The following is a 27,528-nucleotide window of genomic DNA, read 5'->3' as shown; positions in this document are numbered from 1 at the left end:
TCTTAGGAAATTTTAGATGACTCCACTTCAAACAACTTGGAGCCTTCAATATATTTAAATCTGTAATATTTAGCTAGAAAATCAGAAATAAAACCAAAAAGCATCAAAAATTTCGGTCATTTAAATAAGTATTGATTAGATTTATTTCTCTCCTCAGTTCTAGCCTTGCCCGATGCAGTAATTAAAATATAAGGTAAAAAATATTTATTAAAAAAAGTATAATAAAAATTCCTAAAAATAATTATATATTCATCCCTCATCTACCAGACGGCAATAGTTCAATCGAATTTTGTCCTTGATTCGAACTTTGCTTAGTACAAAAAAAGTAATTTTAAGTAAAATCTAATTTTAAAATGTTCGTGAAAAATCATAAAATAAGTATAAATTCCTCACCTACCAGCCTCCAATTGATTAAATAGATTCCTGTCCTTAGTTCGATCCTTTGTAATTGTAAAATGTTTATTTAATCTATTTAATAAAAATATGGTAAAAATTCCTCAAAAAATGTAAAAATTCCTCATCCAACAGTTGTCAGTAAGTTACCGATGCTATCTTGGCCACCACCTTGGGAATTCGTAATTATTATCCCAGAAATTTGAAAAGTCATAAAAAAGGCATTTGTTTAAATAATGTTTGATTTTTTCGATATCCGACCTTGGTTTGAGCTTTACTGAAGACAAACAAAAATAATTTTATCAAAATTACTAAAAAATGGCATGTTCGAGCAATAAAACAACAAAATTACAAATAAAAGATTAATTTTTTTATTTGTAATTGAACAAATACATGACGTAAATTACTAGAGTTTCCGGATTTCTACACTCTTCTTAGAAAGCGAAGCAAGTCTTCCATGCTTTGACATGTGTTTTTAAGACAGTTCTACATGACATTTGATTAACTGCGCACGTCCAATCAGTGGCCAGACACATTCGATTGGTGACCACATTTGGCTAGGCCAACATGTCAAGTCAGGGGCAAGGTATGGTTGACATGTTCAGTTATCAGCTTGGCATGTCCAGTCAGCGACAAGACTCAACCAGTTGCTAGCTAGACACATCAAGTTAGTGGCAAGGTACGTCCAGTCGTTGGCCAGTCACGTCTATTCAGTCACAAGGAAGTCATTGGCACCAACAGTCTATGGCTCCAACAGTCTTTTGGCTCCAACAATCTTTGACTCGAAAAAGCCTTTGAATCAAAAAGTATTTGGCTCCAAAAAAATTATTTTTTCTCCAACAGTCTTGGGCTCTAAAAGACTTTGGCTCCTGCAGTCTTTGACTCCGAAAATTCTTTTGCGGCAAAAGTATTTGGCTCCAGCTGTCTTTGTCTCCAGCTGGCTTAGGCCTAGCTGCTATTTGGCTACAAGACTGGGAGGCTACGAAGCTGCGAGACTACAGAACGACAAGACTACAAGGCTTTAACGGGCAACGAGGCTACACGGCTACTAAGCTACACGTCTACGCGTCTACACGCCTATTTATCTACAAGTCTACGAGGCTACGAGGCTTCAATTTTACTAGGCATCAATTCTACGAGTCTACAAGTCTACTTCGCTACTTGCATACAATACTGCAAGGCTTCATCTGGTCACAAGGCTACAAGACTACTAGGCTAAAATTCTACGATGCTTCGAGGGTACAATTCTGTGAGTCTAAGAGACTTTTTGCGCTAACTGTCGTTGACTACAATGAGTTGCGAATGTTAATTTATCTCATTTAAAAGAACTTGTAAGTAGTACCGATTCTTGCCAAACAGATAAAGCTACTAGTTGTGCTGAGCTAAAAATTATGTATTTCTTTTAAGTGAGATGCGGAATGCTCACTAACGACCACAAGGAAGGAAGGCTTCGCTAGATATCAAGGTGACGAAAGTTCGTCTTCCATTATGGTGCTTCTCAGCTGTCCCAAGGCATATTATTTGACTAAATAATGGATGTTTTTTTGTTTAAATTCACCTGGAAAAAAATTATTTTATTGATAACTTGGTAGCAGAAATTTACAAATTTAAATTAACTCTGTATAAAATTGCATAACTCATCAAGTAAAAAAATTCCCGGAGAGAATGTTTTCTCAAAAATAACCAGAAGCACTTTGGAGACTAACACACGTTTTCCATAACAAATATCAGCAAATCACTTTAAAAAATTGCAAAATAACAAAAATAATAAAACAACAAAAATAAAAATGTATTAAAATATTCTGGCTTGTTCTAGAACTCTATTATTGTTCAACAAAGGATTAGTTCACAACCTAGCAGAAGCGGTTATTGTAATATTTTTCATTTTTTGATTTGATTTTTTTTATTTTAAAATTTTACATACTTTTAAGATTTTAATTTTAATTTTTAAATATTTATCTGTGATTTGCTGATATTGATTAAGGAAAAGGTGCGTAAGTTTACTCCATGTCCTGATTATTCCTGGCAAAATATTGATGGTATTCTTCATATGCCCATTATTCCTATTGAGACTTCTGCTGATGTTCTCCGAGTGCTTCCGGTTGTTTCTGAGAAATCGATCTCTGCACAATCTTTTATGTAATAAATTACGCAATATAATTCAGAGTTAAATTTAATTTGTTAATTTCTGCTACCAAATTATCAATAAAAATATTTTTAATCCAGCGGAATTCAAACAAAAAAACATCCATTAATCATTAAAATAATATGCCTTGAGACAGCTCAGGTGCACTATCATACAAAACCACTTCCTTCTCCTTGATGTTAGCGAAGACTTACTTGTTTTGCAATCGTTAGAGATTACTCCGCATCCCACTAAAATAAATAAATAATTTTAGCCTTAACATAACACATAGCAGTAGTATGTAAATGGGTGTCCGGGCACAGGCGCCAGGCGGTGGTTTGTGGCGGTTTCTGCTGCCTTGGAACCTACATCTCCGATGACGTCACGGCGGCCATCCTGGATGACCGTAACCTTGACCTTTGACCTTGACCTTGAGCCTTGACCCTGGCGGCCATCTTGGATCCGCCATCTTTAAATCGAGCACCCCACTCACTCATGATGAAATTTTCGTCGCAGCTGCCATATTATTATTTTTTTCTGTTCTGCTGGAGGCCGCCATCTGCATACCGTCGACTTTGTTTCAGTTTTTTTTTCCTAGAGAGTGCCAGCGTCGCTCTTGATTTTTTTTTCTGTTCCATCAGAGGCTGCCATCTTAGATACCGTCGACTTTGTTTCTGCTGTTTGTTCCTAGAGAGCGCCAGCGTCGCTCTGTCTCATCACATAAGGTCGATGTTCCATTACCTACCATAGCTATTATGCTCCTTATCGGCATATTAAATCTAATTTTTTATGCAAAATACATTGGAAGCGCTGTGATCGAACCATCACAGCTCTTATCTCTAGGTTATAAAACATACGCCATTAACCGCACGGCCATCGAGACATTTACCAGACTGAGAACTATATAAGGTACCATATATAAAAATAACATGGATATTCGGACTTGTAATTAATTTTTTATTGGAAGTAATAATATCATCACCTTTTTGAGAGAGTACCACCATCTTGTATTAAGACGTCACCGTTGCAATTATCGTTACAGCCGCCATCTTAAAAATCTGAAAATTTTATGTTAGAAATTCCGAAAAAATTCCAAAAAAAATTTAAAAAAAATTGCCTATTTCAAATCTATAGTTATTAAATCGATTTCGGTTCTCGGTTCGATTCCTAACGAGAGTGAAAGAGTAATTTAATAATATATTTAAAAAAATCTCAAAATAAATTTAATAAAAATGTTTTACACCATACCCGTCATTTTGAATTATGTCACCTCTTGTATCAAGTATCGTTAAAGGCGCCATCTTGAAAATCTTTATTTACTATCCGATTTTAATGAAAAAAAAGTTCAAAATTCACAAAAAATTAACTAATTAGAATACTGATTGATTAGACCGATTCCCTTTCTGGTTCTAAACCGGTAAGAGCAAAAAATAAAAAACGAAAGATCCTTCCTCCACAGAAGCCACCTACCTTTGACCTCGACCTTGAACAATGAACTTGACATTTAACATTGACCTTTACCTTGAATTTTGGCATTTAATTTGAACTTTGACCTTGACCTTGAACTTTGACCTTAACCTTGCAATTTTACATTGGCCTTGAAATTTTACCTAGACCTTGAAATTTTATATTGACCTTGACCATCATGGATCTGACATTTTGTGTTCAGTACATGCTACCAGGAGCTACCACCTGCTAGAGGACATTGCCACCATTTTGTTTTCGTCTGCTGGAGGTCATTATCGTGTGTGTGTACTCGTCTTACAGTGTGCATTACAATCATGCTAGTTTTATTCTATCCTGCTAGAGTGCAGTAATAATTTATTACTGAGGTGTCCATCATCCGGATATTTGGACGCCATCATGGAATCGGGTAATTATTTAGCTTGAAATTTGAGAGAAATTTCTTAATTCACCAAAAAAATTCGCAATAAATTTACAAATTGATTTGATACTTTAACACTGGCAAGTGTAACTAAATATTTAATCAATTTTCGATTCTGTTTTCTTTTACCTTTCGAGGAGTTTATTAATCATTCTCTCTTAAAAAATAAAACGCAGTACAATATACCTGTCCCACGAATTAAATACATTGTCGCATTACATAACATGTAAGTCTAGTTTTTCGATAAACCGAATAACCTCTAAACCGTTCATGTACAAAGCCATACATACGGGCCAAGTATCTCCGGACCACCTTTCAGTTTTGATAAAACATTTTTCAGGAATTTTTGGTCCTTTAAAAACCGTATGACTTTTTACGTTGGTCTAAATGCTTGTAATTGATTTTATCGATACTTTAGGTCTACCAGTTCATTTATTTTGTCTTGACTGCTTAAAAATGTTATATCAGCTATCGACGAAGAAAATCTTGAGATTCGGAAATGTCTGGTCTATAAGCCTGAAATTGTTTTGACCTGTGGCCCGAAGACACGTGGCCAATATGTATAGCATTGTACATAAACTAGGTGGAATCTATTTTATGCATTGAAAATAAAATAGACCTCCATGCTAGGAAGCGCGGCAACATATCTATTTTGTTCGACAGGAATCTTGTCTAGTGTTGTGTTTCGTAAAATGAATGATTAATAAACTCCACTACAGGTTGTCGTGGTCTGGTCGACTAGTTCCTGACAATGCTGCTGTACTGCCGGCTACTCAGGGTTCGGTAGAGAGGGGGTTCAGGCCACGTGGCCGAGGAACTTAGTCTCCAGAGATTAAATGAAAACAATTCTAATAAAGTTTGATGGTCCTTTATGTACAAGACCCCGAACACTTTACATGGGTCTGCCACGTTTCCGCCTGTGACTAATTCGAGGTGGGTCGAAACCCGGTTCCGCGCACTGATCCAGTTAAGGAAATTACGGGACGTCCCGCCCGTGATGACTATCACTCCCACGGTAAAGAATATACTCCTTAAGACCCGCGCGTGATAGGATGTCTGTCTGACTGTATTCTGCACAGGCCAGAAAGAAATTAAAAGAAAAAAATAACACAGAACCTAAGACTGCGAATGACCAGGATGAAACAAAGAATCGCGACTCGCCCGAATTGACAACAGAACACACGTGAGACAAAATGACAAGATAAGAGCACGCAACTGAATGACAAAGTAACAAATTCGACTGCAAGGCTGAAAACACTTCCGCATGGCAAAGTCTAGAGCTACGGCAAATACCGCTCCCGCTCAATCTCACCGTCCCGGAGCGCCGTCACGAACACGTCCCTCGCCTCTCGTGCCGGGTCCACGACTCCCTTCACACAAGCGCGGAGCGATGACACTCGCGTGACCGCTGTCTGCCGAGTCCTGGCGGCGACTAACTCCCTCCCCCGCCTGGCGTGCCGGAGCACCCGCGTCTCTCCCCTCTCCGCGAGCCCGTTGAACGCGCTGATTGGTCACAGGCGGAAGCCACGGCCTTGGCGCCCGGTGAACAAATAAAAACTTTCAAAATACAAAACCTTTCAATACAAAATTAATTAAAATAAAATATAAGCAAAAATATGTACAAAAACGTAAAACAAAAATATATTTATAATAAAATAATAAGTCATATCCTGTATAGGAAACATATGTCGCACGTCACCTACACTTGCGTCGCACTAACACGCAAGAGATGGCACTGGCGAGGCATAACGGCCTGAAGGAGCCGGGGAGACACTTGGATCGACGTCAAGGTAACGGGAAACAGAATTTAATATTTATTTTAAGATTTAGTTACACTCATCACTGGCCGAGAATTATACCAAAGATGGAAATCTACTGCGTCAATCATTACTTTAATAAGTCAATTTTTTGATGGATTTTTGATTTTTTTTTGTAATTTTCTAGGTAAATAAATACAAATTCTAAAGATGGCGGTCATATCGGCTTGTAGGTGGCTTTTATATAAGGAACTTAAACTGTTTTTATTATTTGGAACATGATTTATTTAATAATATTTTTTGGCTTTAATTATTTTTTTTGCTTTAATATTGTATGGAACCAAGGACAGATATCAATCAAATTAGTCATTATATCAATGAGTGATTTTTTCGATGATTTTTGAAATTTTCTAATTTTATATGTTATTTATTTTTAATTTTCAAATGTTGGCCAAATGTTATCATCAACTTTCTAGAAGTTTGATATGAGTATTTTAAGCTTCTTTTAGGACTTTCTACCATATTTATTGAAATTTTTTACATAAATTTTTTTTTGCATCGATCAACTATCGAACATAGAACATGAATCTATTGAATCAATCAGTTTAGTAGTAGTTGATCTTTGACGAACTTTTAGAATTTTTCATAATTACTAGCTAAATAATTATTAATTTCCAATATGGCATCCAAATGTCAAGATGGTGGGTGTCACAGTAATAATAAATGATTATGGCACTCTAGTGGGTAAAAATTAAACTAACAGGCCGGTAGTGCACTGTAGCAGACGAAAACAGGACGGTGGCCTCCAGAAGACGAAACAAGATGGCGGTCATGACGACATACTATCTGCCGATATGTACCCTGGAATTAGTGGTGGAAATTCACTCTGTCGGCGGCTTCAGTGGAGGAAGTATCCAACGACTTTTTTATATTTGCTCTCACCAGGTTTGAAACAAGGATGTAATTTCGTTTTTCAGTTAATAATCATTAAAATTTTATTTACATTATTGTTTTATAAATCTAAATTTTTCCCTATTTTGTAGCCAAATAATAACGGTTTATCAAGATGACGGCCGTGACATAATTTAAGTTGTTGAAGTGTTTTATAAAAAAATTTATTATTTTTTATAATATAAAATAATCCAAATTTTTCTGATAATAATTACGAATTTTCAAGATGGCTGTCGGAACGAAAATTGCAATTGTGTTTTTAAATATTATTTTATTAAAATTTGATTAACTAATTGTTAAAAATTGTAAATTTCCCCCCCGATATTTTGCCATAAAAAATTGGGATTTTCAAGATGGTGGTCGTAACGAAAATTTCAACATTATTGAGTGGGGCATTCGATTCCAGTAGGGTAGAAAGTTCTATAAAACAAAATGGCCGATCTAAGATGGTCGCCGGGGTTAAGATCAAGATCAAGGTTAAAGGTCAAAAAACAGGTCAGGGCCATCCATTTTGGCCGCAGTGAAGTCACAATCCAATATGGTGGTCGGCTCCTGGTTACTCAGCCTGTAGCCTAGTGCAGTTAATATTCTCCTATACTACTAATAGTACTTAAAGTTTGAACAAGGCTTGTAGTCTCACTTGTATTATGTTATATCTTATTTTTAAGCGTAGATATCAACTGGACTCCTTTTTATCACCACATTACTAAAATTATAAACGTATTCTTTAGGTATCAATATTTACATAACAAAACAAAACTCTCAATAAAACTCATGTTGAAAAAGAAGGTAAATAGATTATTGCTCACTCAAGAGTAACTGGTGAACACGGAGAAAACCAACAGAAGTATAACAATCTCATGCTCTGTGAGTTAAACATTTAGACAATTATATTATTATATTTTCTATATAAATGCATTTACCTTTTCTAAACATGAGTAGTATATCTTGGTATGTCCTGCACCTGGAGTAGAAGTGTGGAGCTAGGGTAAATGTCCACCATCTTGAATGATGACGTAATTTCGGCTTTCTTGCATAACCTTTACCTTGACCCTAACCTTCATAATATGAAAATAAATTACTCAAAATTACTCAAAATTTACAAGAAATACTAAATAAAAATTCCCAGTTTTAAGGGAAAAAAATTCCACAAAAAATCTCAAGAAATATAAAAAAAAATTGCCAGTTTCGAGAAAAAAATTACCGTTTTCAAAGAAAATTTCAAAATTTTCTTAAAAATTTCAAGTTGATTAAAAACTAAGTTTAACGGTTAAAGTCAGCATCTTCAGCCGCCGTAAGCCGCTGAGGTCTTGACCGTGACAATTAGGCTGCCATGGCCACCATTTTGAATTGTTACGTAAACTTTGCTATTTTCTTTGCGGTTTCCATCTTGAAAATTTATAATATTTATCTGATTTTAATGGAAAAAATTTTAAAATAAAAAAATATTGAATAATAAAAAAACGATATCGTGGATTATTATTTCACGATCACCATCCTAAAGGAACCGTGATTATTTAGTTAAAAAATCGGAAATAATTTTAAAATTGCTAAAAAAAATTAAGTAATAAAATATTAATATAATTTCAATTAAAATACTATTATATCATGATGTCCTCGATTGAAACTCGGTAAGGGCAAAAATAAAAACGGCGACGTATCCTTCCTTCATGGAAGGCACATCCCACAACTAATTTCAAGGTATAAGCTATATTCACGCATCCCGCATACCGCATAAAAATTAAATAATATTTAACTGAACACATCATGTGCTGCCATCTGTTGGCAGTAATAGTACCTACTTGACACAAGTTATTTAATTAGATAAATTAACTCTTGCTGACGAAATATTAAAAATTATATTTAAGTAATTAATCCAGTTTAGAACTTTTAATAATCATTTTGCAATAGTTACAGAAGCTAATGTAATGTTGTCTGCAACTGAATCGGAAAAACACCGCTGTAGATACTGCAGCATGAAATTTGTCCTGAGAAAGAAAGCTGGACTTCACGAAAAAAATGACATTTACACAAATTGATAGTTTAAAAAGACACGGCAGAACTTGTCAACCTATGCCCACTTACAAGATAAAGGACATCGTTAAAGCCACTACATTAAGGAAGAGTGTGCTGCATGATGTAAATAATTTTCCTTGTCTTGAAAGTAATTTATTATAGTCATAGCTTTCCTGATCTCAACAAAGAACTTAAATTGAAGGATGTTAATTGTTTAGGGAAAACTGAATCCAATGGCAGTATCATCACCGTGAAAAGTGGGAATTAATTCTAGCCCAAATCAAGTAGATCCTCCATACTTTGGAATAATTATGGACGCTTAAAAAGGAAGCTTTAAGACAAAGAAGAAGAATCGACATCAGCGATTTCGAGTTATTATAGTAATGCAGGTGAAGATGCTGGCTTCTATGACGGAGACATTTTCTCTGTGGCTGGTGACGCTATCAAAGAACTGTACTGAAACATTCAATATTGAAGACTGTGATGAAACCCTGAGACCAAAACGAAGGAAACGTCGTGATAAAATAAATGATTCTAATAAAGCTTCAAATGATCACTTGGGCGATAGTTATATTAAAAAAAAATTGGTTGTCTGTAAAGTCGGTTAACGGATGATAGTTTAACGTGACAACATAACAAAACATTAATGAAATTATTGATCCAGAAGAAAAGGAAATATCATATTCGGCCTGAGACTGAGTCGTAAAAGGTTTTTGCAACCAAACCATTTAGGCATTAAAAATGTTATATTCTTTGAGGAAGAATTTTTTTAATTTTTCTATCTTTTGTATGATAAAATCTACTTCTGCATACTTTTATGAATAAAATTGAATCAATTTTTTTTAATTATCACTATTTTGTATGGATACAAAGGAGTGAAATAAAATGTACAATTTAATTAATAAATTTACTTTTATTTGCTTTCATTAATTTAAATATATTTATTACTTTCGAAATGTTGCGTGCGACGTATTTATTTTTTCCAGTAATAAAATAATTTGCAGCTGCCGAGATACGAACCGATTACCTTTGGATTGAAAGTCATCCACGCTAACCACACAGCCACGAGTCCATTTTGAGAATAATAGTTTTAGATGGTGTAAATTTATAATATCCACGCACGATATTTGTTTGAATTTCTTTTCACTGGCATATTTTCTGTTGGACTCGAAATATTTACACGCTCGTGGGCTCATAACTATAATACGATGTGTGATTTTGTTGATCAAATAATAACTCATGACAAATAATTAACAAATTCAAACTAAAGCGTGAAAAGTATCATACCAGCAATAAATATTTACTTGCACAGCTAAAACAATACTCATACAACACTGTTTAAATATACTGATTTACACTAGTAATTAAAATAATACGTACTTGTAAGAACGCCATTTCCTTGCGAATATACTCCCGTGGCGCGGTGCACAACAATAATCTCGAACCAGTACGCCACCACATGCCGAGTTCTCTGTACCGTCCGCAACATACCAGAGAGATGCCACGCATGTAGTGGGACATCGGTAGCGGGACATCCGTAGTGGGACAATTTCGTGCGTGCAGCCAGCGTTCATCGATTTATTAGACGTTGTCACGTCAAAAATTATAATAAACATGCAAATAAGATGACAGCAGAAGAGATTGATTACGCATCATCGAAAGATCATAACATATTGCTAGACAGGTTAAGACTACTTGATGGTTCGCTTTGTGCAGAAAACTATTTCCACATCAAAGAATTAGCCTTCGTACTCAAATAACTGAGGAAAGCTGGCTACATACAATACTGACTTGTTATACCTGTCAATTAAATAAATAATTTCATAAATACTTTTTTTTGGATTTTAAAAGTAAAATGATTTTTTATTTCACGAAATATGATTTCTAATTAAGATTGAGTTCTCGCGACTGCATGTTCAATGTGTGCATTATGTGTCCATTGCGTGTTCTGTGTGTGTAATGGATGTTCATTGTGTGTGTACAGTGTGTTAATCGCATGTCCAGTGTGTGAGCTGTTTGTTCAGTGTATTTATTATGTGTCGTGTGTGTATACTGTGTGTTCACTGTATGTACTGTGTGTATATTGTGTCCACATTGTGTGTGTATTGTGTTCTTTTCTTTGGTGATTGTGTGTCCTTTCGTTAAATGTGCGTATTCGAATCTGTAGTAGCTCTGAATATTAATTTACTAATTAAAATATTCATGGTCATGATTAAACATTTTTCAGGAATTCTAGATTCTTTAATAAGCAAAAAACATGTTCCTTTTGTATAATTGCTTGTAATTGATTTTTTTAATACTTTAGGTCTGACAGTTTAAAGACTTTGTCTTGACTGCTTAAAATATATGTTATATTTGTTATTGACGAAGAAGACATTGTGGTGCGGAGACGTCCGGTATGTACGAATGACAATTTCAAATGGCATGACCTTGTGGTTCGAAGACATTTGGACTATACGCCTAACTAGTACAAGACCTGGATGGACGGTATTCCAAGGATCGAAAAATTAGTCTTCCATGGTAAGCACAATGACAACATATTAATTTTGACGGACAGTTATCTTGTATACAGTCTTTTTCCTAGAGAGCCTGATTCATAAACTTCACGAAAGTTATTAAAAACAGAATTCATGTTTATTTTAAGCTTTAGTTTCTCTTACCACTGGCCGAGAATCTAACCTAGGACGGAAATCCTTCGAGCCAATTATTATTTTAATACGTGATTTTTTTAAATGTATTTTGGAAACATTTTTCTAAATTCTTAGGTCAATAAATGCAAATTTCCAGTATGGCAGCCAATATTTCATCATCGTCTTACTGGAGGCTGGTAGACTAGAAACCTAAGCTCCTAGAATTGAATAACCATTTTTATGTAATTTTTTTTTTTGATTCCATAAAGTATGGAAACAAGGACAGCAACAGCTCGAATCAATCAGTATATTGATTGCATTTTTTTGATGAATCCTGGAAATTTTCCCGAATTTATAGCAAAATATTTACGAATTTCTATGTTGGCACCCAAATTTCAAGATGGCCGGCACAACAGTAATCAATGATTACTACACTCTTGTGAGTAAAAATTAAACTAATATGGCGGAAGCATTCTCTAGCAGACGAAAACAATATAGTTAAGATTATTAAAACAATAATCATCGTGGGAAAAATACTGGGTTCGTAAGTTAATAGCCCAATTAAAGATTTTGCTACACAGTTTTATTGATTGCCAATATTTACATCATTAACAAATAATCTTCTAAAAAATGCCTAATAATCTATTACAATTAAAAAAGTTTATTCCCCAGTCCCTCGATTTTCACACACCACACACCTCGCTGGGCCGCACCTCTGGCGCAACTCTCGCCGCAGCACCCCTCGTGGACCTCCGTCGCCGCACTCCGCCGTCGCCGTCGCACTTCCCTTCGCCGAGGTTACACTCGACACTTCGCTTGGAACTTCACTCGGGACTCTCGCCACACCCGCAGCACTCTCGCCCCTCAACTATCGCCGAGGAACTCACTCGCCGAGAAACTCCTCGCCCAGGAACTCCACCGCACACGCGGCACTATCGCCGGGAAACTCTCGCCCCAGAAATACTCCCTGCCCGAACCATCGCCCAGGGACTTTGCCTCCCCGGAGACTCCGCCGCACCCGCGACACTGTCGGCCCGGTAAAACCCCGCTCGAGGCCAGCGTCCTGGGCTTATATAGACCCAGGCGCCACTTCTAGAAGTCACGAGAGTGGTCGGGGCCAGTCGCGCTACCCCGCGCCGTCCCGACGCCCTAAAACGTCGAGAAAGTTTGACGTGACAGGCCGCGTCATCCCGGGCCGACCCGACGCCAGAATTGTCGAGAAAGTCGTCGGCAGCTCGCGTGACGATCCGCGGAATTCCCAAAGTTGTCAGGTCTCAGGTAACTTCGCCGAGACGGAGCGCCACGCGGGGATAGTTGGTTAGGAGGGGGGAAGCGACGCCCCCGCAATCCACCAGGCGCGCGCGGCACGTCTTACGTCAGCGGCTGCCACGTGACATCAGTGGCCGTGCGGCGCCGCCAGCCAGCTACAAACCTGCGCGAACCGCGGCCATGCTCACGTCCGTCACAATATGTTGGATCTAAGATGACGGCCTCCAGTTGACAAGAACAAGATGGTGAACATGACATCACACTAGCCGGCGATTTATATGCCCTGGAATTAGTTGTGGGAGGTCAGACTGCCGGTGGCTTCCATGGGGAAAGGATCCGTCGCCATTTTTATTTTTGCCTTTACCGGGTTCGAAGCTAGGACATTATGACGTAAGTGCATTTTTTGATTTAAATTTTATTTAAATTTTATTATTTATTTTTTATAAATATAAATTTTTTCCCTTTTTTCAACTAGATAGTTACAAATCTTCAAGATGGCGGCCATAACGTCATAATAAAAGATGCCAGATTTATTTTTTAAATTTTAAATTATTTAATCTTTATATTAATTTTAAAATATTTGCCATTATTAAAAACAAAATAATTAATATTTTTTTACGTTGGTAGCCGTGCCGGAAATTGCAAAGTTTACATAACAATTTAAAATAGTGGACTTTGCATCCTTATTGCCAACATCATGAACTCAGCAACTTATGGATGCTTGTAAATGCGGACCTTAAGCCATTTTGCTGACTTTCCCATCTTCTGAAAATTTTGAGGACTCTTATAGGAAAATTTTCTCTCAAAACTGGGAATATTTCCTTGAAATATGGAACTTTTAAATTTTTGAGATTTTTTTAGATATTTTGGAGGAATTTTTTTGAAAATAAAATGATACTTTTGGAGAATTTTAAGTAATTTTTTTGCAAATCTTGAATGTCAAGTTCAATATCAAAGGTCTAGGTCAAGGTAATACAAGATGTCCGCCTGACGTCCCAATTCAAGATGGGGGACATCGGCCCTAGCTCCACACTACGACTCCAGGCGCAGGACATACCGAGATATACTACTTACATACTTAGCAAAAAAAATTATGTCGTAGACATGTTCATGCATACCTAGGTGCAAATTGGGTAGAATACAAATAAATTTTATGCATACGTTTAACTAAATTTAATTTCATATTTTAAAAAATCGGCTTACACAATTATCTTAATGTTCCCGTAATGCTTAATGGTCAAGGGTTTGCATACTATCTTCCACACCAAGATCAAGATAGTGGAAGTGGTAAAAACATGGAATCACATTTAATAGGACTCCTGTGGAATACTACCCCAGGCAACGGGATTAATATTTTCCATTGTTTCACAAAAACACACAAACATATGTTGGATTGGTCCTTTCATAAAGGTCATTTTGGATGTTTTCTAAGTTTCTCCTAAATTTTGCATTATGTATTCACTGTCCCTTTTGACACCGCTGTAAAAAATTTCAAATAAATAAATAAATAAAATAAAATGTATAATGTTGCCATGTGTTTTTACTTAAGGAAAACCTAAATAAATTTTGGAAATATGTGTGTTATAACTGAGTGTTTCTAATTTAGAGTTTACTAGAGTAAATTTTTTTGTGATATTTTTCTTTTTAGGACTGCCTCCCAGTCAGAGTCAAAAGTATCCACCTCATCAATGCAATATTTCTGGCGGGAAAATTGCTGGCCCTTATTAAGCCGTTTTTGAAGAAAGAGTTGGCAGAAATGGTAAATATAATTTTTGTTTGTATATTTATGGCTGTTTAAATCTTGAATATATGATTGTTTACTAACAATAATTTATTTATGGATGTGTACAATCTTAGCTCTCCGTATACGGCATTTGGTAGGAGTAATTTCATAAATGAAACAGAAGTCGTACCTATGGAACGGAAATATTTAACCGTGGTGCGGCCATTTGCGGCGGATGGCGTAGACAAGAGTTCACAAAGCCAAAGGGAAACTTTATTATATTATCTGTGTAAGGAATTTTAACATCATGGACAGTATTTTAATAAAATTCCTTGTTGAAAATCTGGTCCAAAGCCGTGATTTCTTATTTTTTCAAGTCGTTTTCACTTTTATCGGAGCCATTACATTATATAGTTTATAGTCGACGTAGCTGCTCAGGCAGCCAATTCTAGCGGCGGTTGCGAAGAATCTACGTGTGATTTTGTCAAATTTTGTGTTCAAGTTTCGTATCATAATTGTTTTTGCAACATGAGAACACACTAATTTGCTCGTTAACGGAGTTAGATGTTACACATCACTAGTAAGTACTAAAATGTTTTTTTTTTATTTGTAAGCACATTCAAACAGTCAACAGAAGACGATATACAATGATAAAAACACATAACACACAAATAAAATATAAACAAAAAACTTTTAACTAGGTTTGAATATATAAAATTAATTTATTCGTAAAATGTTTTAATTGTGAATAATTTCTTATATAAATTTTTAATCAACATTTTGGACAGTATATTTCAAACATTTATTAAGACAAAGTGTCAGAACAGCGTTCGATTTGTTAAATATGAAATACCTGTGCTGTTCTGTATAGGTAAAAAACTGAAAATTCAGTTTTATGAAAATTTCATTGTTGTGGTAAACCCTAAAAATATAAATAGATTTTCTTCTGAACTTCAATGTATCTGAGTTAGGAATTAGCTGGGTTGTGTCATAGTTAAAATGTTCTGTAATATTTTTTACAAGAGCTTTGTTCAAAATATCTTAGTAATATTAAAATTTAGACCTAATTTAAGCAAATAGAGGCATGTGTGTGTAGAAACAATATTAAATAATATATATTTTCAGTTTTGTTTTCATTTGCAATAGTAATTACAACTGATGATGGAGTTACAGTATAAAATCTAAATAAACCTCCAAAATACACATCAACTAAATTTTATGTAGTATAATTTTTTAATGTTAAAATTTTGACAGTATATATTTTGCCAAATATTTTAATTTTTATGATAATTTAAATTTTATAAAAATTATATATTTTTTTTAACCCATTTAATATTAAATTTATTTGTTCTTGCATTTTTATACACTCACTTGTCCTTACGGTGATGTAAAGCGACCGGTTATCAACATGTAGTATGGCTTTAAAATTGCTAAATACTTTAAATAAATTATTTAAATATAGTTAAAATTTAAACGCAACATCGCTCCTTTAAAAGCACACCTTCTTGTGTGTGCACTAAAATACAATGGTATAGGTATCCTATTGGTAAAACAATAGGGGAAGGTTGCTATCGTTGGGCCGGCTCCTTGATCGGGCCTCCTCGAAATCGCCACACGTATAGCCAAGTGGTGCGCTCTGTTGATTGTAACGTGAACTACTTGAAGGCAAACACGCGCCATAGTTGTCACGAGTTGTTCCATGCAGCTGCACGGCACATATAAGCGAAGGTAAGTTTTAAACATATCAATTGTAATTTATTAGTGTTACAGAAACAAGAATATAAGGGAAATGTTCATTATGATTTATTCTTCACTTACATTCACTGAAAGCATGTTTCATGCCCATTATGTTACCATATTGATGTTTAAACGAATGTTTTACAAGTATAGAAATGGCCGTGTAGGTTAGGATAGTGCGAGTTGCCTCCAATGAGCTAAATCGAGTCACCATGAATGGGCCACTGGCCCAATCAAGGAAACACTGGCTCAATGAAGGTAACTGTGTTTGCTGGCGATCACAACGATTAATTTGAGCTGTAGAATACTCAATTGCGTCCGTTAATTTAATGCTGGAGTTAATAAACCGTTTTAGGTATATTTTCACACAAAAACACCTATTTTTCTGTTGTAGATGGCTGTACGGAGGAAATACGGTCGGTGGGAGGAGGATGATATGAGTCGCGGGTTAGCTGCAGCGCGGAATCATGATATGAGCGTCAATGAGGCTGCCAGAACGTACAGCATACCACGGGCAACACTGCAGAGACATTTGGCAGGTAGGAATAGTTTTGCCGTTGAACAGAAAAAAATGATAGGCAGTACTGCTGATCTACCTGCAGAAGTAGAACACGAACTAGTTTCACATGTGCTAAAATTAGAGGAATCCATGTTTGGCATAACACCTACAGATCTGCGTAAATTGGCGTTTGAAATTGCTGCGACAAATGAAATCCCACACAGGTTTAATACAGAAAAAGAAATAGCAGGGAAAAATGGTATTATGCATTTATAAGAGACATCCCGAACTCAGTTTGCGACAGCCAGAGTCAACTTCTTTTGCTCGAACGAAAGGTTTTAATAAGGAGAATGTGCATCATTTTTATGACATTCTAGAGAGGACCGTTGATGAAAACCAGCTGGATGCAACGCGAGTGTTTAACGTTGATGAGACTGGTCTGTCAACAGTACAAAAGAAACCAAGGAAAGTGGTAGCTGAAAAAGGTAAAAGGGTAGTAGGTTCGATAGCCAGTGGAGAACGGGGGTCAACTACCACGGCAGTTTGTTGCGCGAGTGCTGCTGGCCAGTATGTCCCGCCGTTAATAATATATAAGCGTTCTCGCACTGCTAACGGGCTGGAAGAAGGAGCTCCACCAGGAACTATATTTGCATATAACCCAGAAAGTGGATACATAAACAAAGATATTTTTGTAGTTTGGTTGCAACATTTCATCAAGACTATCAACCCTACAAAAGAAAGGAAAGTTTTGCTCCTCTTAGATGGTCATTGTAGCCACACTAAAAACCTCAGTGCATTAGAGATTGCTCGTGAAAACGGAATAATAATGCTGTCGCTTCCAGGCCACACCACACACAAGCTCCAGCCCCTTGATGTGTCTTTTTTTAAGCCGCTGAGTAGCTATTACATAAATGAAATTGAAAAGTTCCTTCGCCAAAAACGCAGCGAAGGCAAACCTGAAGTTGTCACTCAGTTTCATATAGCTCGATTATTTGGAAAAGCATATGGACAAGCTGCGGCAGTAGGGACTGCAGTGAATGGGTTTCCGAAAACTGGAGTTTGGCCAGTCAACAGGGATGTGTTTCAGGATTGCCATTTTGTAGCAGCAATGTAATTTGAAACAGATGACATCCCCATTACTGAAACTCCAGAAACAGTCTTACCACTCAGTAGACACATTCATCCTACTACATTTTCAGCTGAAGAAGCTGTACCCTCTACCAGTAACGATGATCAAGAATCACCTCCATTAGTTGAAACACTGGCATCACAAGTGCATGATTCCTTAGATAAAATATCTCCATTTCCAAAAAAAGTTACGCTAGACGAGGTTCAAATAAAAAGGCACAGAAAGCGATAGTCATTACAAGCAGTCCTTATAAACAGACTCTGGAAGACACTGAAATAAGGAAACGAATGCCCAAGAAAAATCAGACTACCAAGAAACGGCGTCTCCAATTTCATATTTCCGGCAAGTCAGCAAGATCCAAACTCTGTTTTCCTTCACCTTTGTCAGCAAAGTCCCATTCTAAGGAAGAGTCATGGTTTTGTGCAATCTGTTCCCAGGACATAAAGGAAGATATGTTTCAGTGTTTAGGGTGCAAGGAGTGGGTGCATGAAAGTTGTGCTGGTGTTAAGAAAGGGGTAAAAGTATTCTTTTGTAAAAACTGTGACTAATTTGTAAAAGAATATCGCCTTGCCTGTTTTCTAGAATGGTTTTGATGGTAATTGTTTTGTATTAATATTTTCAATGTATTTATCTGCAGAAAACAGTATCTGCATGACTATGTAGGCCTATAGCTTTTATGTATTAATGACGAAATAGTTAGGCTATGTTTGGTCATAAAATTTTGTTCATGCATTTTCCAAAGAGTTTTAACAGTAACCAATTGGCTCAGGCGGGGACCAGTCAATTAACAGAGGTCCCAAATGTGACTATAAATACTGACAATGGAATATATTAACAGGTGTTTCGTGTTAAACAGTTGTTATACAACAGCCCATTCATGGCAACTGCCTGGCCCAATGATGGAGATGGGTTTCCTTCGTTGAGCCGTTTACACCTTTTTTAGTTTTTTAAATATGTATTGACATTTACATCATTTTGGCTTGTCATGTTTATAAAGTGTTTATCAATAGACAGAGTTCACATTTACTTATAAAACTTGGAAAGTTTATTTAATTTAACGATTTTATGAACAGTTTCGTTTAACTGGCCCATTGATAGCAACCTTCCCCTAATTGTTATTTATGTTAAGTACGAAACAAATAAATATGTTTTAATTTTATTAAGTATTAACGACAATGTGGACATTTTTAGAATCATTAAGAGGAGTATGTATTAGGAGCTCCGAGCTCAGAGTTCTGGGTTAGGATTGTTTATTGTCGACCGGCATCTTAAATTGTGACGTCAGGACGGCCGTATTGGATATGATGTCTCCATTACGCCCGCCATATTAAATTCTGAAGTCACAGCAGCCATATTAGATAACGACGATGACATTTCACCTTGTCCTATGACCCTCACATTGACCTTTAACCTAGAACTTTGACATTTATCTTGATCTTGGAACTTCCTATTAAACTTAAACTTTGATCTTGACCTTACCTTTAACCTTGAACTAAACAAACTTGACCTTGACATTTGTCCTTGACCTTAACCTTTGACATTGACCTTAAACTTTGACCTTTAAATTTGACCTATGACCTAGAACATGACCTTTTAATCTTGACCATGTCTTTGGCCTTGACCTTGACATCGACCTCGACCACCATCTTTCATTATTAAGCAATTACAAGCATTTTGAAAATAATATGCCACTGTGGAAATTTTCGTTATGGCCACAATCTTGAAACTCTGTGTTTTTTAGCTAGAAATTCGGAGACGTTTCCAAAAAATCATAGAATAATCAGGTGTTAAAATAATTGATTCAATCGATTACAGTGCTTGGTTCGAAAATTGGCCGATAAAAAAAAGATAACTTTAGGTTAAACACACTTATTTATAAATCACGTTGAAAAGCCTAAAGTCACTTAAGATCCTCATATATCAGCCATTTTGAAAATTTGTATTCATTGACCTAGAAATTCAGAAAAAATTCCACAATTTATCAAAAGAATCACAAATAAATGTAATGGATGATTTTATAGATTTTCGTGCACAGTTCGATATCAGGAAGACAGAGTAATTAAATTGATTATTATAAATTAAACAGTCCAATGTCTGGGATACAGTAACAAAAAAAGATCAATATCACTTTTTGCCTTGCGTATAAATAAATTCCCATATATGTGAAGTTATAAGTATTCACTTACGACTAGTCAAAGAACCTTAATAAAAGCGTGTTAACCAATAAGTATTAACAGTGTTGGCGATGCTGGACGAAGCCGAATAGCAGAAGCGTGGGTGGCCGTCCCTGCTCGCTCGAGGCACGCAGGCCTCGCGTCCTGGCCGTCTCACTTGCAGTGAACACTCCGCTGAAATCATAACCCAGTACTTGTAAAGTAGGTACTTGTTGGAATCGCCTCAAAGTACGAAAAACGGAACGAGAGTAGAAAACCAGCCTCCCAAAGTAACATTTGTGCCAACAAAAATTTTGTATTGCAAATATCACAGTCGCACCCAGAATATATTGTTAGTCCGGAAGAACAGTGACACAACTCAAAAAAGTAAGTTTTTCAGGAAACGAAATTGAAAATTTTACCTAATTTTGATATGTTTTCTCTCACAATTTTGGAACGGTAGGTTTTCTATAACAAGCCCTATTATGAATTTAATATCTTGTATTTATTTTACAGTCGGATTTTTTCAGAAGAACTGTTTATATACTTTTTAAAATAATATTTAAAAAAATTATTTTGACTTATGACACTTTTCTTGCGATAGGTATTGTTAAGTTTTTGAGTTAAGTAATATATGCAAAATAAAAAAAAATGCCACAAAGAATGTTTTGATAGAAATTTAAACTTAAATTGCTTTATTAGTCTTTGAAATATTATGTACTGATTGCAGACATTATTATTATTATCATTATTATTATGTAACTACGCATTTTCAAACTACATAAGCTGACAGTTTTGAATTACAAAAATTAACAATTAACACTTACACATCTATAGTCAAAACTTTCAAGTAGCATACACAATGAATTATACTCTAATACATTTATTTTCCCTTCTTATTAAAGTAAAGGTATGCCAAGAACAGTTTTATCTAGAAACTAAGAATTAAGTTTTAATAAAACACTTTCAGAAATTCCACACTATCAATTCAGACTGCAGACCAAAAAATATTACTAATTATTATTTTGTTATACAAATTGAGACTTTTCATTTACAAATTAGAATAAAATGTCGCATAGCAATTTGGAATACATTTTTTCCTCAACAGAGACAATAGACAATCTTTTTTCTTTTCGGAAATCCCTTGTTTTCTTTGGTACGCTTTCTGCAACTGAATGTTTGACACCTTGCTAAGTTTATTATCTCTTCTAAACTGCAAAACATCAACTTGTTTGAATTCACTTTCTTCATAGGAAGTCTTGTAGAAGAGTTGTCCAAACTGATCCTTCTTCACCCTGAGCACTTTAACTTCCGAAATCTTGAATTGTTCTCCATCAGTATTTTTTATTATCCGAAGGCCAAGTTCAGCTGATAAAGCTTTCATATCGTTTATGTCTTCATGGCAGTTTTCATGCACTCTGCAGGGCTTTCCGGTTTTCTTTGCGCATCGTATAAGGGACACGTACTGTTCAGGAACATAAATTGGCCCTGACTTTAGGGCTCAAGTGATGTGTCTATCACCGAATGAGCACCGTCCCCTTCATTTTGACTGTGTCCGGTTATGAGAAAAATATGTGTTATACTTTGTATCCACGAAAACCCTCAGTAACAAAATAAAATGCATTATTAGGAAGCCTATTACTGTCCCCTTTGAGGTACTGATATTTCAGTTTTACCTCTGACATACTAGCCAACAGGAATTCACGTTGCCTTTGCAAGTCTTTGAAGCCCCAGTAATCATTGAAAATATTCCTACGCTGATCTTCAGTGAACTTACTAAAACATTTTAGTCTGCATTTTTCGTTGCATGGTGGTTGTAATTCTCTACCTGCAACAACCTTTTGGCTGTTAGAAAATGATGTATAACTTTCACCAGCATTTCTCGCTCTTTTAGCTCAATTATTTTGTCACTCGTCTGGATTAAGTAACCTTTTTTTCTACCCCTCTGCTTATTTTCGCTGGGTCTCAAAACACACCTTGTAGCTTTTCCACTTGTTGACGTAGCCTACTGGGATCAGCATTTTCAGATCCCTTTATTTGTAGTGATTTAACATTCGATGTTTCGTCAGATGTAGAGACTGTAGGATCTAAGGCATTGCAGTCTGGATCAGCCACGCTGTCATTACTTGACAGTCTGATACAGAATCACTGCTGTAAAGTTCATTGTGGCCAGAAGCATTTGCTGGAGGGTTACACACACTGTCCCTTCCAATATTGTCCGGGAAAAAATGCACAAAATTTTTTATTTTATTGATTATAAATTCTTGTCAATAATTATAGTTAAAACATTACAAAAATAATTACGTACCTAAGTTTGTATTTTTGGCGTCATAAGTTTTTTCAGGATGTTTATCAGTCGTATTAATATCGGACATGCTTTCTTGTATATCACCTTTTTTGTTTATAGCGATGTGACACATACAAACACGGCCAGATGTAGCTCTTTCCTCTTATTTGTCATTATCACGCTCTTTGCAGAGTCTGAGTATTAAATAACAGCGACTGTTACTGGACATTGTTATCTGAAATAAACAATCAAATTTAGTGTCAAGCATATCATTGCAAGTCTACAGTATGCTAATTATGATAGAAATATCTTAACACAATCATGAAATGCCATTGTTACAATTGATGAACGAACATACAATCTAGGCTCACACTCATTGCCATAAAACAAAAATTACAATAGCTACACATCATTGGGCACATAGCTTTTTTCCGAACCTTTTAACTTTAATATCATATGTTAATATATTTCATTTAATAATTGGATGATATCAGTTTAGTAATGTTATAGGACTGACACAATTAAAAATGCAGGATTATAATTTGTTCATAAGTAGGTTTTAATGAGCTTAACTCAACAGAGTCATTGCAATAATTCTAAATTATAAAATATGAAAGTGAGATTCGAACAAGATAGAAATTGAAAACGGATCGCTAAAAAAAATCTACACATATTAAAAAGTTCTTCCATCCATGATCTTTATTTAGAATTGAGTTTATGTTTACAGAACCACTTTAAACCAGTGAGTGATTCCGGGAGACAAATAATGTAAAATTTTCAGGAACAGTGACAACTTCTTAATACATACAAATACCGTGTTAAAAGATGCAGATACCGTAAGGAAATTCAATCACATAAACAGACACATCTCTAATTAACAGTATACTTTATTTAAAATAGTGTAATATTTTTACTCACTTTCAACGACCAGTGACACAAATCATAAAGTGTCACTCTTCTTGAACAAATCACAACTCCTGCACAGCAACTTTTTGAGATATGTCGTTCTTCTTGTTTAAAACACAGTCTTACTCTGTGAACGTCGTGACTCACAACGAAATGTGACGCTCTTCTTGCCCCGCCTGAAACTCATCTGCTCAAAAGAAAGGTGGCACTACTACCATCTGGTGAGCGGTTACTGCCTGTAGTTTTGTGACGTTTTTCTCGCGAAAAGTATGAATGATTAGGAATGTGTTTCAATGCATAACTCAAAATCCGGGTTTTTTGAGTTGTGTCTCTGTTCTTCCGGACTAACGATATATATCACAAAATACATCACGAAATAAAAAAAAATAAAAATATTCATATAGACCAAGTGAATCGGAACCCAGAGACACTATTTTTTTCGATTCTATGCGAATAATTTAAACAGGTCATGTACAAAGTCATGCGCATATACCAAGAATCTCCGAACCAAAGGTATTTTTAGACGATACTAGACGAAAAATTTAAACAGGCCATGTTCAACGTCAGACATTTAGATCAGGCATCTCCGAACCACGAGTTAAATCATGTGTGAGTACAGACTTAGTGATCCACAATGAACGAAAAGGAAGCACATTAAAAAATGATGCAAAATTGAAGCACAATCAAAAAGAAAGCACAACTGGAAGAACATAAATAAAGCATATTTGAAAGTATATTCGACAAAAAGGAAGCACATTTCAAAGCATAATCAACGATAGAGCACATTTGGAATTATTTATTACAAAAAGGAGGATAATTTTGAAGCATCCTCGATAAAAAAATAAGCAAATTGCAACAATATTAAAATAAGGAATCATATTTAGAAGAACATTTTGAAGTAAAATAAAAAAGGAATCACATTTGGAAGAAAAACGAAAAAAAGTAAGCACATTTGGAAAACCATCATAAAAAAGTAAGCTCATATTTAAAAACATTCGACAAAAAGGAAACACCTTTGGAAGCACATTATGAAATGCAATGAAAAAAGGAGTCACATTTGGAAACACAATGGAAAATAGGAAGACTTATGTAAAAACACCAAAAAAATTAAGCACATTTGGAAACACATTTTACAAACGGAATCGTATTTGGAAGCACATTGGAAAAATCAAATTTGGAAGTACATTTGACAAAAATGAAGAACATTAAAAAAATGTAGGAAGTACATTTGGAAGCTCATTTGACAAAAGAAAGCACATTTTATTTAAGAGAAGCACATTTGGAATCAAATAAAAAAAAATCACATCTACTGTAAAGAAAGCACATTCGACAAAAAGAGAGGCAAGTTTGGAAGTACATCAAATAGGAAGCACTATAATAAAGGAAGCACATTTATAGAAATGGACACACAATTGGACGAAAATTTATCATAGTATGATACGATTCTATCTGAGGAATATGATTTTATCAGAGGGATACGATCTCATCGCAGGGATACAATCTCTTCAGATGGATTCAATCTATTCAGATCTCATAACAGGAATATGGCACATATATACAATCTCATCACTATGCGCTTTTAACAAGAAGGGAGTACATTTACACAAACATTTAACTCAGTAAGATGTGATGCTATCAGTATGATTCATTCGCCAATATACAATAGGCTTCAACTACTTCAACTGTCTTTAGCTCCAATTGCTTCAACAGCATTTGGCTACAAGGCTAAAAAGCTTCGCTGCTACAAGGCTACGAGACTACGATTTCAGAAGGCTCCAACTGGCTACATGGCTACGAGGCTACAAGATCACGAGACTACATTACTACAAGACTACTTGGCTATGAAGCTACAAGTCTACGAGAAAACTAGTCTAGAAGGCTCAAATTGGCTCTATGACTACGAGGCTACATGTCTTCTTGGCTACAAAGATACAAATTAGCAAAGCTCCAACTGGCTATAAGGCTACTTGGCTACTAAGCTACAAGTCTACGAGGTTACATGGCTAAAATACTACATGACTACAAGACATTCGACTCGGTAATTAATATATTTGTTTGATATGTTGTACAGACAATCTCTCTCTCTCTCTCTTTCTTTCTCTCTTTGTGGAAAGCGGGATGGTTACTCACGATCGCAAGAGGAGGACTTCGCTAGTCCTCAAAGGGAAAGGAAATCTTGTATGACAGAGATTTTCAGTTGTTTTATGACAAAGTAGTCGCCTGACTAATGAAATTTTTGTTCGATTTCCACATGATTAATAGTACTTTAATTGCTGATTTTGTAACAGGAATTCAATAACCAAACAAAACTTTCAATAAAATTGCTTGTCTCATTACGAAATACAAAATTTAATTCAAGTATTGTTTTCTCAGGAATAACTAGAAACCCTTGGAGAATATTTGCAAAAGTCCTAACGGAAAAAACCAGGAGCACACGGAGAAAACCAGCAAAATATTGGCATTATTAACCAGAAGCACCTGGAGAAAAGCAATAAAATATTGGCACGAATAACCAGGAGCACACGAAAAAAATCAACAAAATTATTAAAAATCCAGTTTGTGAATCTTGAAAAAATATAAACTTCTGTAGGCTTGTGATCTTCTCGTTTGTCCGGCAAGGATAGTGTTCTAACATAAACCAGAAATTTTTGTATTTTTTTTGTAAATATTATAATAATAATGTGTCATATCCCTGTGACGAGATTGTATCCCTCTGACGAAACAGTATTATACCAAGTTCAATTTTCGTCCAAATATGTGTCCTTTTCGTTAAATGTGCTTCCTTTTTTAATGTGTTATTTTTCGGGTCTTCCATATATGCTTTTTTTGACAAATGTGCTTCTTTATTGAAAAATTTGCGTACTTAAAGTTAAATTTTCTTCCTTTTTGATGTGCTTCAGTTTTGACGAAAGTTTTTCTTTTTTGTCGAATGCGCTTTCAAATATGCTTTCTTTTTTGCCGAATGTGATTTCAAATGTTCATATTTTTGTCGAATGTGCATGTGCTTCCTTTTTGACGAGTGTGTTTCCAATTGTGTTTCCTTTTTGTCGGATATGCTTCTAACTGTTCTTCCTTTTTGACGAATGTGCTTGGAAATGTTCTTTCAAATGTGCTTTCTTATTTTTATTGTAATTCCAGTTGTGCTTCCTTTCACGAATGTTTTACCAAATACGCTTCCTTTTCGTTGCTTGTGGATATTTTAGTCTGTACTCGAGAGATCATTGGACTCGTGGTTCGGACATGCCTGGTCTAAACGCCTGACATTGGACATGGCCTGTTTAAATTGTTCGCATACAATCCTAAAAAGAGGGTTTCGTGGTTCTGTATGAAGATTTTTGTTTCTTATATTTCGTGATGTTTTTTGTGATATATGTTCTGGGTTCGACTGTGGTATTTGCAGTACAAAATTTTTGTGGGCTCAAATGTTACTTTGGTAGATTCATTTTATAATCTCGTTCCGTTTTTCGTACTTTGAGGCGATTCCAACAAGTAGCCTACCTACTTTACAAGTACTGGGTTATGGTTTCAGCGGAGTTCACGCTTCTGCTTGTTGCAACTCTCGCGCATGCCGGGTCGGCTTCGTCCAGCATCGCCAACACTTTTAAATACTTTTTGGTTAACACCCTTTAATTAAGGTTCTTTGACTAGTCGTATGTAAATACTTTTAACTTCACATATAATGGAAGTTATTTATACGCAAGGCAAAAATTGTTGTTAATTTTTTTATAATCTAGGTCAATTAATACAAGTTTACAAAATGGCGGTCATTATGTCATCATCAGTTTACTGGAGGTTGATAGATGAGGAACTAAACCATTGAGGTTTAGAACATGAATACTTAAGTTAGTTTTTTGTAACTTGAACTTACCTTTTTTTGCATTGGTCAAGGTTCAAACTAAGAACTGAACTCGATTGAATCAATAATTTTTTAATGAATTTTACTTTTACTACGAATTTCCAGCTATAACATTACAGATTTTCAAGGTGGTGGCTATAACATAATTGGAACAGTGACATCTTATTGTAGACCTACACTTGTGATCCACAACTGCTACCACCTCGATAAAT

The 27,528-nt window shown here is 35.5% G+C and overlaps 1 protein-coding gene across 14 annotated transcripts in view; it reads left to right on the top strand.

Annotated features, from left to right (window-relative positions):
• LOC134531200 (alpha-tocopherol transfer protein-like) overlaps positions 1 to 27,528 on the top strand; it is a 189,247-nt gene that overhangs the window by 82,720 nt on the left and 78,999 nt on the right. For 11 of the 14 annotated variants that reach the window (XM_063366843.1, XM_063366846.1, XM_063366848.1 and 8 more), the window contains one exon: positions 14,675 to 14,785. The exons of 1 other annotated variant lie outside the window; for it this stretch is intronic. In XM_063366843.1, the coding sequence (XP_063222913.1) occupies positions 14,675 to 14,785 (111 nt within the window). Of the gene's footprint in view, positions 1 to 1,330; positions 1,643 to 14,674; positions 14,786 to 16,880; positions 17,026 to 27,528 lie in introns of those variants that run through there. 2 more of the 14 variants (XR_010074966.1, XM_063366845.1) reach the window with 2 other exon arrangements.

Source organism: Bacillus rossius, chromosome 3, assembly GCF_032445375.1.
Source record: "Bacillus rossius redtenbacheri isolate Brsri chromosome 3, Brsri_v3, whole genome shotgun sequence".
Classification (NCBI taxonomy): Eukaryota; Metazoa; Arthropoda; class Insecta; order Phasmatodea; family Bacillidae; genus Bacillus; species Bacillus rossius.
This window is presented reverse-complemented; position numbering and strand designations above follow the sequence as displayed.